Here is a 14,695-nt window from a genome sequence, read left to right as displayed (position 1 = left end):
TCATCATCTGGGAATTCCCTTTCTCTCGGAAATCATAATTCTAATTCCTATTCTAACTAGTATATAGGTTTGGTGAAAAAGCATTAAAGTAGGAGTTTGGCAGAACAGCTTTTAGAATAAAATGAACCTTTATTAAATGCCTGTTATATGCTAAATGCAGTATACATATTTGATCCTCACAACAGCACAGTAGGTGCTATTACAAAAACTTTTTACAGATCAGGAAACATAACCGATTCCCCTGGACTCATACAGTTAGTCTGAAGTTTCATATGAACTCAGGTCTTCCTCATTTCAAGCCCCAAATTTAAGCTACTGTGCCACTTAGCTGCCTCCATTAACTAGTTACACGAACTTGTGCAATGAATTCTTTTGTGATTCAGTTTCCTCGTCTACAAAATAATGCAGTTAGACTAGGCTAGATGTTCTCCAAGATCCCTTCCGTTTCTGAAAATATAAGCCCTCATGGAACTTAGAGTTTACTAACTTGATTTGATAAAGGCTTGCAGCAGTTTTGGTTCCTTTTTCCGCTTCCCCCACTTTTTCCTTGAGACAAGATCCAGTGACATCACGCCCCCACAAACTTCCCCCATACGTCTGCTTGCAGTTATAGGGATGTTGGCGCTTCTCTACAAAGAAGCTCTGCCCTTCTCTGGGGTCTTAATAGTGTCAGCAAATGGGAAACTTTTCCCAATTCTTAAATCTAATCTCTTCTGTCTGTTAATTATGTCCTATTTATCCTGTATACCTTACACATCTGTTTGCACATTTCTGTTTGCATGCTGAGACTCATCTTCGTGAATGCAGATCCTGCTTCAAATACTTCCTAGTTCTGTGACACTGGGCAAGTCACTCAACCCCTCTGCCTCAGTTTCCTCATCTGTAAAGTGAGCTGGACAAGAAAACCACAAACCATTCCAGTATCTTTGTCAAGAAGATCCCAAATGGGATTCCGAAGAGTGCATCAGAACTCGACACCACTACGGATTAAAAGTCTACTTTATGCTGCACTTTAAAGCGGCACTTCCTCGCAAATACCAGACGTTTAATAAATGTTTATTGACCGAATCTTAATTGTAGTGCCTTCCCTCTGTGAATTATTCCATTTACTCTCTATATAGCTTGTTTGTACATATAGTTTGTATGTTGTCTCCCTCCATTAGATTTTGAGCTCCTTAAAGGCAGGGATAGTTTTTTGCCTCTTTTTGTATCTTCAGCATCATACCTGGCAATAGTATGACTTAATAAAGGTTTATTGACTCGAGCGAATCCTAGCTTCTGCAAAGCCGCTTATACTACAAACTCAGTTTCTAATTCGTGACTCTGACCTCCCCACCCAACTTAGAGGACATGAATCTCCCGCCCAAGTCCCGTTTCAGTGCCCCGAGCTACAGAGGCCGCAGGCCCCGCCTCCTTGGTTAGGGCACGCCCCTCCGGGTCAGGCCACGCCCCCAGGCTCTGGGCTCCTCCCTGGCCGCCCGCCCCTCCGCCAGGCTCGGCGGTTCGTGCCGGGGTCCTTGCCTCGCTCTCCCTCCACTCCGGAGCGGGCATTCGCTACTGCTCCCGGGGCTTCCTCCATAAAGTTGTTGTGGCTTCCGCCGCCGGTGCAGGAAGATGGCGTCGGGCGGCGGCGGCGGCGGCTGTAGTGCCTCGGAGCGTCTCCCCCCACCCTTCCCGATTCCGGAGCCCCCGGGGCCCGAGGGGGCGGCCGGCGGAGGCGGTTCGGAGCTCGAGGCCGGGGACAGCGACGCCGAGGGCGAGGACATCTTCCTGGGCGCCGCCGTGAGTCACGGGGCCTGCGGGGCCTGGCCGTAGTTCCCGGGCTGAGGCAGGGGAGGGGTCGGGGTCGAGCGGAGGGAACCCGAGGCCTCCCTGGGGTCCCCAGAGGCCCGGCCCCGCCCCTCCCGGAAGCGGGATGCGAGAGCCCTTTGGACTAGCCTTGCAGGCTCTGGGGGCAGGCGCCGGACCCCTCGGAGGAGCCGCAACTTTGTAGGGGATGTCCAAAGTTGTCTCCGGTTCGAGGCCAGAGGAGAGGCTAGCGGGGGCCGAGCACCGGGAGCAGCTGGGCCACTTCTCTCCCTCCTTCTGCCTGGTCTTTTTTAACCCTTTCCTAAAATCGAGTGGGGGAGGGGCATTGAGAAGCCGAGTTCTTGCTTGGGACGGAACCGGATCTGGGTTTTATTTGGGATTCCCCGTGTGGAAACACCCTCTATCCTTGGATGTGCTATTTAGAGAATTACTTAGAGCCCTGCCAGGTGAAGTCTGAGAGTTAGTCAACAAGCATTTATTAAGCACTTGCTGGGTGCCACTGAATACTCTTTAGAGTTCTGAGAGGTGAAGTCTTGATAGTCAACAAACGTTTACTAATGGGAAAAGACGGCACATAAAAGGGGATCTGAAAAGTGGGGAACGGGGAGGTACCCCAGTGGGAACGTGATGGCTAACTGGAGAATAACCACTGGTGTGGGCTCTTCCCCAAACGAGGTCCTGCGAAAGAAACAGGGGGAGAAGGGCCCCCTTAGAGTTGAGGAGGGGGGCAGCCGAGGCACAGTAGCTAAGTATGGGGAGGGGTTCAGTGACTTGCCCGGGCTCCTACAGCCTCTGAGTGTCAAATACGGGACTGGAACTCAATGCCTCCTGGCTTTGAAGCTTGCCCTCTATCCAGTAGGCTGGGTTCTCTCTGCAATATTACTGTTGCTTATGCATTACACTTCGAGAGGTAGGCATAGAGATTAGAAACATGATGTGGAACAGAAATGGAGTTCATAGGTTGGGATGGTGTGATGTTCCATAGTAGACAGCCCTCTGAAACCAGCATCTGTGTCTTGACATGTTTCCTGTAATACCTAACACAATCCCTCTTACACAGAAAGAACTTAATAAATACATTTTTGTTGGATGAATGGATGTAGATTACTGAAGTGTTAGCAAAAGTCTCAGTCCTATCCTGTCTTCATTTTTGTTCAGACTTATAATCGGTGTAATTCTTCTTACAAAAAATACCTAATAATATTTGGAGCCTTCCCAGTATTTAGTAACCAGGAAGTTAGGTTTCCTAAAACATATACCCTCATCAATAATATTTTTCTTTATGATTTTTAAACTTGGCTTGTATGAAAGTTTTAAAGATAAATTTATTTTTATTCTCCCAGAGACATGTGGGAAAGGAAAATCTTCCAAAGGCAGCATATTAATGATTTGAAGCGTTGTATGCTTGAAAAATTGAGGCAGTTTGGCAATAAACCAATGGAATTTATCCAGTTAACATTTTCCATACTCTTTTACAAAAGTACCCTAGATCTAGAGGAATCTTCTAGTTTGGGCCTCTACTCTAAGTGGAACCTCTATTACATAGGAACCATGATTACACAGGCCAAACTAGACCACTTAACAGAGACACCAAGGTACCATGTTAGCTGTCTCTTGACAGATGGCAACAATCCTTGGGCTAATCTCAGACTAGAACTGGGGGCGTTGTGATGACCTTATTCTACCACAGAGAGCTTAACTAAATTTATTTAGAACTTTGATTCAGGGGAAATGAGTTGCTAAGGTAACTAAAATGCCACCTACAAGTCATTTTCTACTTCAGTTTTAATTTGTAGGAAGCCACCACCTTATCTGCTTCCTGGCTTCCTTTAAGTGCCAACTACAAGTCTGCCTTTTATAAGAAGCTTTCCCCAACCCCTCTTAATTTTAGTGCCTTCTCACTGCTAATCATGACCTATTTAACTTGTATATAGTTTGTTTGGATATTGTCTCCTTCATAAGATTATGAACTCCTTTGGAGCAGCAACTTTTGCCTCTTTGTATCCCCAGCATGTACATAACACGGTGCCTGGTGGTCACATAGTAGGCATTTAATAAGTTTTTATTGACTGATGATACCTAATCCTAATTACTTGAGTTATGGAAAGCCTGTAAGTACAAATGGTACCCATGTGAAGGCAAGAGATTGTGGAACTTCTGTGTTCTTTGTTTAATTAGTTCCCAGACTTTTTTCAGCACAGTGGTGAATTCTGTAGAAAACTTCACATATCTTATGTGTTCATGAATGTTCTATGATGCTGGCATCACAAACTTAGCTAATAAACCACATTTCTAATTCAAGCTTCTTACCACTTCCTCATATTCAACATGTCTTGTCTGAATTGATTAGCTTTCATTCTTTCTAATTTTGATGTTGAATGTGAAGTACACAGAAACTAAAAAAACAGGCTAAATTACTAAGGGTTAGCTTTAGGAGGAATTTTTTTTTTTTTTGCCTCCAAATTAACTTTTGATGTTTCTGGGGGAGAAATTATATTCCATGTGTTTAATATTCTGATCTAAATTTAGGAATTTAGGAATATTTAGCTATATGCTCTTCTCTCCTTAAAAAACCCTACTCTTTTGCCTCTACTCTCTTAAGACAGTGGTGTCAAACTCATTTGAAATGGAGCCCTGCAGCCCACACATTGACTTAGAAAACCAAAAATAAACATTAATTTTTATTTATTTTGTCAAATATTTCCAATTATAATTTAATGTGGTTTGAGCCGCATTCTGGAATGGTCTTGTGTGACACCTCTATCTTAAGACATTTTTTCTGGGTTATAGAAATGGAAGGGACTAGATCAGAGGCTCTTTTTTAACTCCCTAAGGAGTCTATGGATAGATTTCAGAGGACCATGAACTTGAGTATATGTAACATTTTTATAACTGTATCCTATTTTATTGTGCTCATTTAAAATGCTATGAAGTAGTTGATAGACTTCCCCCATGCTAAAAAGGTCCATTACACCAGAAAAGTTAACCATGAGGAAACTTGAGTCCTAAATAGATTTGAGCCTAGATTCTCTTTTGATTCCAGAGCATTTGTTCACTATTACTTCCTGTAGTTTCCTCCTTTTCACTTCCAATCTTCAGTCATTTTCAGCCTGATTTCTCTTTACCATCCGAAACTGCTCTCTTTGGAGTCCTCTGTGGCCCCTTTAGCCAAACCTAATCCAGTGGCCTCTTATCTGTCCTCAAGCTTGGTCTCTTTTTGACATTCACCATTTTCTTCTTGATACTGTTCTCCCAGGAATTCCCCAAGACACTGTTGTACTCTGGAGGTTCTCCTACCCTTCTCACTTTTCTGCCTCCTCTACTGTATACTCCTAGAATGTATTTGCTGATGTCCTCCAACTGCCCTTCAGTTATTATCTTTAGGCACCTCCTTGTTTTTATCTCTACTCCAGTCTTTTATTGTCCCCTGGAGGCATTTGGAAACTACCACTTTGCTATCCCAAACCAAACTATTTTATCTTCTATTGCTGCTTCTGATAATTTTTTTGTATAGGATCAGAGATCTGGAGTTGGAAAGGACCTTAAAGTCATCTAGTCCAGGATTCTTCTGTTAGGGATTAAGACCTAGAGAGGATATAATAACTTCCCACCCCCAAGATCATAAAGGGAGAATGTCCCCAAATTGGGATTCAGTCCTAGATTCCCTAACTCCAAATCCAGTATTCTTTCCACTGTACTGTGTGGTGTTCTTTAGATTCTTCCTCGATTTTTCTTTCTCCTAAACAACCCTATTTTCTGTCAATGACCATGCCTCTTGAATTTTCAAGACCTTGAAAATGTCTCCTCACTGCAACCAACCTAAATTTTTGTTAACTCTTTACCTGGATTATTATAAATTATCCTGCTTCTCTCTATAGCCTATCCTTCACACTGTTCTTTGAGCAATATTTCTAATTAAGCCATCTGATACCCTACTCAAAAAGCATAATATTGAGGCATTAAAGACCTTTCATGATTTGGCTCCAGTCTGGCATTCCAGCTTTACTGGAAACTACAAACTAGACTAACTACCCACTGCCATTTGTTCTCTCCTTCTTTGTTGTTCTTTTGATTTTTTAGTCCATCTTTTTATTTATGTTATCCCTCCTGCTTGGAATGAATCTGCTATAATCATTCTATTAAAATTCCCTTCTTCCAGGCCTGGATTTAATTTTTACCTATCCTCTCCCCATTTGAAAATGATCTCTTCTCAAAGTTCTCAAATAATTTTATTCCTACCTTTCCTTTGCATTTATTACATTTTGCCATGTATTTATGTACATTTCTTTTCTCTTTCTGTCTTATTTTATAGTAGGTACTTAATAAGTGTTGGTTGAATTGGATTCACCTTAAACAAATTTATCTATGTTAAGTTTGTTTGGTTATTTTTTTAGTTAGTAGGCATATCTCGGTTAGGCTAAGTATTAGAAAGGTGAGTTGATAAAAAATAATGCAGCTCAAGCTTGTAGAATTTTCATACAATCAGTATATATGCCATTTCCATTCCATTGATGCAGCAGTTGTTGGTATTAATCACCACATTTAGGAAATAGGGTTGGGGGGATTGTAGAAATATGGTCATAGTGGAGTTGTCAGTCCATCCATTCTAGAAAGAAATTTATAGTTATTAAAGGAAGTCACAAAAATGCAATAGCTTTTGACCTGCAAATTTCCAACATTGGTGTATATCCCAAGGAGGTTAATATTAAAAAAGGGTCCCATCTGTACCAAAATATTTATAGCTTCCTTTTTTATAGTAGCAAAGAACTAGAAACAAAGCAGGTATCCATCATTTTAGTGACTCAGTAATTGTAGTATATGTAATATCACTGTGCTGAAGAAATGGTGGCCATTATGAATACAAAGAAGGAAGACTTAGATAAACTGATACGAAATGAAATAGACATATCCAGGAAACAGTATACATGATTACCATGGTGTAAATGGAAATAACAACACAACAAATGAAAGCTATGAAATTATGACCAAACCTGATCCCAAAGAGGAAGAATTATATAAGAAAACCCCTTCTTCCCATCTTTACAGAAGCGTGTATGTACACACACACACACACACACACACACACACACACTCACACTCTAAAAGGTATATATACACCTTACTGTGTGGCTCACAGAGGTGAGTGATCACTTTATAATTAAAAAAAAAAATCTGATGATCTCTCTAGGAGCAAGACAAAGGTTTATTCTAAGTTCTCCAAGAAACAGGCATCACTCCAGTCTGAGCAAGCAATCCAAGGGAGGAAACACTTTAGAGACCGAAGAGCAGATGAAATAGTTCTTAACACAAAATCCCCTCTGGCCACTGACCCTCATCGAACTTGGCTGAGGATCTTATATTCTTAAAGGGAAACTACCCAAGAAATTGAACTTTGGCCAATAAGAGCATAGCTGCCCATATTTAGTTTAGGTTGAGATAGAAAGCCAATGATGTCATGGAAGAATAGCAAGAAGAGAAAGTAGGTGTCCCAGTGGGTGTTGATTCAGGCCTATACCAACTCTGTTGTTGGTGAAGTCTTGCTCGATTTTCACAACTGTCATGAAAGATCTCACTCCAACTCGTTCATTACCCAGGCAGTCATGGTCTTAAACCTTTATTAAATGTACTTTGTGCCAGACATTATGTTGGGATTACAAAGAAAGGTGACGGATCGACCCTTCTCTTGAGGAATTTGAAATCTAATGAAGACTATCAGCAAATAACTATGTCTTTTGTTTATCATTATTTTGTGGTTCTCTAGATAGAACACTACCATAACTTCATCCAAAACACATTTCCATGTAAATCATTCTATGAAATAAAAAGATCTCAACCCCTACCCCCCCCCCAAAAAAAAAAAAAAGAAAGAAAGAAAGATTAGTAAAGAAAAAGTATTTTTGATCTACACTCAAACCCTCTTATCAGTTCTTTCTCTGGAGATAGCACTTTTCATCCTATAGAATTGTTTTGGATCGTCATATTGCTGATAATTGCTAAATTATTTGTAATAGATCATCATATAATATTATTCTCACTATGTAAAATGTTCTGATAAATATTGTGTTATTCAGACTGTGGCTCCACTATACTTGAATTGTTTTTGGCTGCTTGTGGTATTTTTTCCTTGATATAAAAGTCCTGGAATTTAGCTACAATACTTCTGGGCATTTTCATTTGGGGATCTCTTTTAGAAAGTGGTTGGTGGATTTTTTTCAATTTCAGTATCTATTTTCTATTTCTATTTTACTACCTGGTTCTGGAATATCAGGACAGTTTTCCCTGCTTATTTCTTGAAAGATGATGTCTATTTTCTTTTCTTTTTTAATCATAATGAATACAAAGATATTCAGGTAAGTCCAGTAATTCTTAAACTATCTCTCCTGAATTTTTTTTCAAATCATTTGTTTTTCCAATGAGATATTTCACTTATTCTTCTATTTTTTTCATTCTTTTGATTTTGTTTGTTTCTTGAGGTCTCATAAATTCATTAGTTTCCATTTGCCCAATTCTAACTTTTAAGGAATTATTTTCTTCAGTGAGCTTTTGTACCTCCTTTTCCATTTGGCCAATTCTATTTTTTTAAGGAGTTAGTTAATTTTTGTATACTTTTTCCATTTGGCCAATTCTGCTTTTCAAGCCATTCTAACTTCATTGGATTTTTGTGCCTCTTTTACCATTTGGCCTACTCTGTTTTTTAAGGTCTTATTTTCTTCAAATTTTTTTTTGGGTCTTCTTTTACCAAGTCATTGACTCTTTTTTTTTTCATGATTTTCTTTTGCATCACTCTTATTTCTCTCTCTAGTTTTTTCTTTGACTTTCTCACTAATTTTTAAAATCCCTTTTGAACTCTTCTATGGGCTGAGACCAATTCATATTTTTCTTTGAGACTTTGAATGGAGGAATTTTGACTTTGTTGTTTTCTTAGTTTGTGTTTTGATCTTCTTGTTCCTATAGTAACTTTCTGGGGCCAGGACATTTTTTTGCTCATTTTCCAGCATATTACTTGACTTTTAACGCTGTACTAAAATTGGACTGCTTCCTAAGTGGAAGGGGTACCGTCTCAAGCTTCAGATTTTTGTGTGTGGCTGTTTTTTGGGGTCTTGAATTTTTTTTGGCTTTTTCAAGGTGACTGAAGAAAGTGGAAGCTAATGAATTTATGAAACTTCAAGAAAAAAACAAAATCAAAAGAATGAAAAAAATAGAAGAATAAGTGAAATATCTCATTGGAAAAAAATGACTTGGGGGGGAAAAAGATTCAAGAGAGAGAGTTTAAAAACTACTGGATTTAACTGAATGAATACCTTTGTATTCATTATGATAAAAAAAAAAGAAAGAAAGATCTAGAGAGAACTTTTCTGTTCTATACACTGGTTTATGAAATCCCACAATCAATTTTTTCAATACTGGAACAATAAACTGTGACCAATAGCTCTTCTCCCCCCCCCCAAAAAAAAAAAAAAAAGGGAAAAAACAAAACAAAACTCTGCTGTGCTAGACCCAAGCTGCAACCCAGATCCAAGTATGGACAAAAGATGCCTGGCCCTGAGGCCATCACAGGGCTCTCTATAAATTTCCCTGTGACCTGTTGGCCAATAATCCCTTGGGCTAGAAACTGCCACTGCTGCCATTGATTCAGATCTAAGGCCTGCTCCTGGTTGTGCTGAGGTGGGGGCTGTGCTGCGTTCCCACCCTAGTGCAACAGACCTTTTCCAAGTTGCCCTGGGCTGGAAAATTGTTTCACTCCTCTAGAATTTGTTTAGAGTTATAATTTAAAATTTTTTGGAAGAGTTTGGAGTAGAGTTCTGGCAAGGCCCTGATTTTATTCTGCCATCTTGGTTCTGCCTCCACCATCTGTTTAAAAATTAATTTTGTTGTTTTTTCCAATAAGCTTTTTTTTCCTTCCTCCTTTTCCCACACACCTGCCTCCCATTGAACATTAAAAAAGAAGAAAAACAAAAAAGTATAACCGATATGCATAGTCAGGCAAAACAAATTTCCACATCGACATTGTCCAAAAATATACTATTCTTCATTTAAGTTCATTACTTTGAGAGATTTTGCCACCATCTTACGTTCTATATAGCAAGTTACTTCATTGCATTTTTTTCCCCCGCTTCTTACCTAGGAACAACAAGATCGCTAAACAACAGATGCAAATTGTGTATTAGAAAGCACTTTGTATATAGTTCATAGGGTCACAGATGTAGGGCTAGAAGGAACCAACCCTTCATTTTACAGATGAAGAAACTGAGGTTCCAAGATGGTAAGTAAATTGCCTGCAGTTGCATAGATGCTGAGTGTTAGAGGTAGACTTTAAATCCAGGTCTTCTGATCCCACAGCCAATGTTCTATTTAAAGTCCTACACTGCCTCCCTGTAAAAATGAGTGATGGTAGTAGCCTATTGGACACAAATTATAGATATGTATTTTCAGAGACTAGATCAGGATCTGGCACGTTTACTGTGACTATATAAAGACTAGCTCTGTTCCTATGTTGTTCAATTTTAGTGCATCTCAGATAACTACCACTGTGGCTGTGTTGAGAAAAGATACTGGACTCAAAACATTTTTCTTCTTTAGTACTCTGTTGTTGTTATTGTTGTTTTTCTCCCAGGCTTAAATCATCTGGGCATAAATAAGGCATGAGAAGCTGGTTGTACATTTGGGTTTGTGATCAGAAGCACGTCTTCAGACTAAATTTTTTTTTTTTTCTGGAAATGCTTTTTTCTTAGTAAAGCAAACAATCATATTAGGGCAGCATTCTATTTTCATTGCAGATTTTAATTGAGTTCGAGTTTTTTTCTGGTTTTGTTGAGAATATGTATTTCTCACAACAGTATTTTAACCTTCATGTAACTCTGGTTGGGGTTATTTTTATATAGTCATTTAATTTGAGACCCTGCAATCTTACAGTTTGAAAAGGTGCTACTGTAGTTCTTTAAATTACTTGTAATTACAAGTTTCAGTAGTATTATTTTAAAAAGAAAATTAACCATAGTGATCCATCTTAGCCATTTGTCATCATTTGTCAAGACCATATTAAGTGGCTGCTATTCTTCAGGCACTGTATAAGGCACAAGTTGAAAAAAGGTAGTGTATTCTAGGAATAGGAGACAGGGCTTGCAAAAGCATGGGAAACAGGAGTTTGGGTAATATTTTCCCCTTCATATTTATCTTATATTCAAATCTTCCTCCTTTTCCTACTACCTGTTAAGTCCTTTTAATCACAATAGAAGGCAACATTTTGATTATTTAATCACATTCACAAACTCATAATAAGTCTATCCAGATCCTATTGAAGGGCAGCTGGAGTTGAGGAGAAAGTACACTGGATTTCAAGCCGGAATACCTGAATTCAATTGTCAGTGTTTTTACTTTTTAGTTATAGGTTTGAAGAAGCTGCTTTATCTTCCTCAGCCTGGGTTTCCCTTGTTTATAAAAATGGTGCTGTTTCCTGACCTACCTATTCAAAGTAATTTTTTGAAGATTAAATGAGAGCTTATATAAAGTGCTTTCTGAATTTATGAAGTATATAAACACGATCAGTTTTTGATGATTCTCAATCTCTAGGGATTTTGAATTTTAAATTAATGTCATTTATTTTTTTATTTTTATTTTAAAGCTTTTTATTTTCAAAACATATGCATGGATAATTTTTCAACATTGATCCTTGCATAGCCTTGTGTTTCAGATTTTCCCTTTTTCCCCCCACTCCCATCCCCAAGATGGCAAGCAATCAAATATATGTTTGTCATCTATTCTTCACGTAACTATTGAAGAAATATAATGTATGAAGATATTTTTACCCCATCTTAAAAAGTAAATTTGTTAAAAGAGTATCCCTTGCCAAAATCAACCAGTTTTCATTTTAAAAATCTGTGACTGTCCTCTACTCATTTGGGAGGTAGCCTCTGGGGCTCTGACAGGATCAACTCACTGATTTAAAAAGTTGTCCTTGCACTCTGCAGTAATAGGGTCTGCTGAACTCTTGAGGGGAGGCGGTATGGAGGGGAATGTGCCTATGGTACAGATGGGCATTCCTTGAAACCCTTCTCCTTGCCCAGGCAAATTCCTCCACAAACACAAGAGATGCTTTCCATCTCATTTTTCTCTAACCAACTGCCCCCTTGATTATTTCCATTTTCTCACAAAAGTTCATTCTCTCCATGTCTCCTGCCTTAAAAAAAAAAAAAAAAAAAAAAACTTGATTCATCCATCCTTGCTGGCCATTATTCCCCACTCCTTCCTTTGTAGCTGAACTCCTTGAGAATGTCATTGGCAGTTGGTGCTTCTACCTTTTTCCCTCTCACTTATTCTGAGAGCTGCTTATCTAACCTTACTCTCTCCTAACTCCCAGATCAGCATCTTTAAGCTGGCTATTAGACATCTCAGATAGGGTGTGTCATAGACATTTTAAACTTACACATATTCAAAACTGAATTTATTGTTTTTCCCTCTAAATTCTCTCTTCCTCCATACTTCCTTATCACTGTATAGGGTACCACTATCTCCCATTGCCCCAGGCTTGCAACCTGTGCATCAATTTTGATACTTTATTATTTCTCATATCATTTCCACTATGTCCCATCATTTCTAGTTGTCCCAACTTCTTTTAAGTTACAACTAAAATCCTACCTTCTACATCAAAACTTATTAGCCAATCTGATGGGTGTAAAGTGGGATCTCACATTGTTGTTTGTTTGTTTTCAATCAAAAGGTATTTAATAAGCATTTATATTGGACCACACACACTGTGTTGAATCCTAAGGATACAAAAACAGACAAAAATACATAGTGACTTAGGGCAAGAGATTATTGTATTATTTGTTTCATTGCACATAGCATATTGGTTTTTTTTTTTTCATTTTATAAGGCAGATTAAGATACTGGATTAATATTTGCTCCGATTTCTTATATCAGCTTTAAAAAAATTTTATATTCCTATTGGCCTACATAAGGTTCAAAAACAAGTTATATTTGCCCCATGATACACTTTTATTATTATTATTATTATTATTAAAGCTTTTTATTTACAAAGTATATGCATGGGTAATTTTTCCAACATTGACCCTTGCATAACCTTTTGTTCCAAATTTTCCCCTTTTCCCCCACTCTCTCCCCTAGCTGGCAAGTAGTCCAATACATGTTAAAAAGTTAAAATACATGTTAGATCCAATATATGTATACATATTTATACAGTTATCTTCACAGTTATTTTAATTTGTATTTCTCCAATCCATAGTGATTTATTTACAGCATTTTTTTCCCATATGACTAGAGATCATTTCTTTATCTAAAAACTGTCTCTTCGTATTTTTTGATCATTTGTTTTTGGGGAAATGACTTTCATTCTTATAAATCTGACTTAGTTCTCTATATATTTGAGAAATAAAGTCTTTAATAGAGGTATTGCCTGTAAAATTTACCTATGGGTTTTTTGCTTTCCTTCTAATTTTATTTGAATTGGTTTTGTCTGTGAAAAACTTAAATTTTATATAATCAAAACTGTCTACTTTACATTTCATAATGCTCTATAGATTTTATTTAGTTGTATATTCTTTTATCCATAGATTTTGACAGGTAAACTATTTCATGCCCTGTCAATTTGCTTATGATAGTACTTTTTAATGTCTAAATCATGTAGCCATTTTGACCTTATCTTGAAGTGTAGTTATGAGACCTAGTTTTTGCCATAATGTTTTCTAGTTTTCCCAGTAGCTTTTGTCAAATAATGAGTTTTTGCCCCAAAAGCTTAGATTTATCAAACGTTAAACTATAATTGTTCACTACAATGTTTTATGTATCTAATTACCACTCTTCTTAGTACCAGATAAGTTTTGATGATTATCACTTCATAATTGTTTGAGTTCTGGTATGGCTAGGCTACCTGCCCTTTTTGCATTGATTCCCTTGATATTTTTGACTTCCTGTACTTCTAAATGATTTTTTTTCTAGCCCTATAAAGTAGTTTTTTGGTAGTTAATTGGCCTTTCGCTGAATAAATAGATTAATTTAGGCGGAATTGTCATTTTTGTTATGTTGGCTCAGCCTACCCACGGATTATGGATGCTTGAGTTGCTCTTGTTGGAAAACACTTCAGATTTCCAGAGAGCTCTTGACAGCAATGGGGAGGACCAGTCCAAGGACAGACCTGCTGTCTACAGATTTGCGTCCCTTGAGCCTCTCATTTGAAAATAGCCAAATATACATGTTTTGCAGAGCAAAAGTGAAAGTGAAGTTATTAATAAAATCATGCTTGAGTGCTTGAAGTTGTGAAAATGTGCAGATATTGAGGACTGATTATTGTTTTCATGTTGTCTCCCCCATCAGTCTTCAAGCTCCTTATGATCAGGGACTGTTTTTTTTATCTCCACTGCTTACCAAAGTTTCTGACACATAGTAAGACCTTAATAAAATGCGTGCTGACTGGTTGAAGAAAAGAGAACTCAATGGAACTTAATAATTATCTTTGGAAGGCAATGATGCCCCAAAGGACAGAACTAGGAATAATGAGTAGAAGCTATGAAGAGGTAAACTTAGGCTTGGTATTAGGAAAGATTTCCTAATAGTTAAAATTGTCTAAAGATTAAATGAGCATTCTGGCAGACACTGGGCTTCCCTCATTGATGGCTGAATGACAATTTGTCATATATAGTAGTTGGGATCCCTGTCAGATATGGGTTGAATAGGTTATATCTGAGATTCCTTTCAGCCGTAAAATTCTGTTATTCTATAAAATGAAAATTTCGAAATGTCCTTCCTTGCAAAGTATCTTGGATGTAGTGAAAAATGTCCAAACCACCAAATGACATTTGAGTCATATCCAAGGCCCTATAAGTGCCAGAATTGCCAGAATTATTGAGTTTGAGAAATCAGAAGAAGAATG

The 14,695-nt window shown here is 38.0% G+C and overlaps 1 protein-coding gene across 1 annotated transcript in view; it reads left to right on the top strand.

The window, feature by feature from the left end:
• The first annotated feature begins 1,461 nt into the window (after positions 1 to 1,461).
• SNX1 (sorting nexin 1) overlaps positions 1,462 to 14,695 on the top strand; it is a 52,731-nt gene continuing 39,497 nt past the window's right edge. The window contains exon 1 of the mRNA XM_051980887.1: positions 1,462 to 1,782. Coding sequence (XP_051836847.1) covers positions 1,615 to 1,782 — 168 coding nt within the window. The 5' untranslated portion in view covers positions 1,462 to 1,614. The remainder of the gene's footprint in view (positions 1,783 to 14,695) is intronic.

Source organism: Antechinus flavipes, chromosome 2 (assembly GCF_016432865.1).
Source record: "Antechinus flavipes isolate AdamAnt ecotype Samford, QLD, Australia chromosome 2, AdamAnt_v2, whole genome shotgun sequence".
Lineage (NCBI taxonomy): Eukaryota > Metazoa > Chordata > Mammalia > Dasyuromorphia > Dasyuridae > Antechinus > Antechinus flavipes.
Note: the sequence above shows the minus strand (reverse complement) of the source record. Positions and strands in the feature narration are given on the sequence as shown.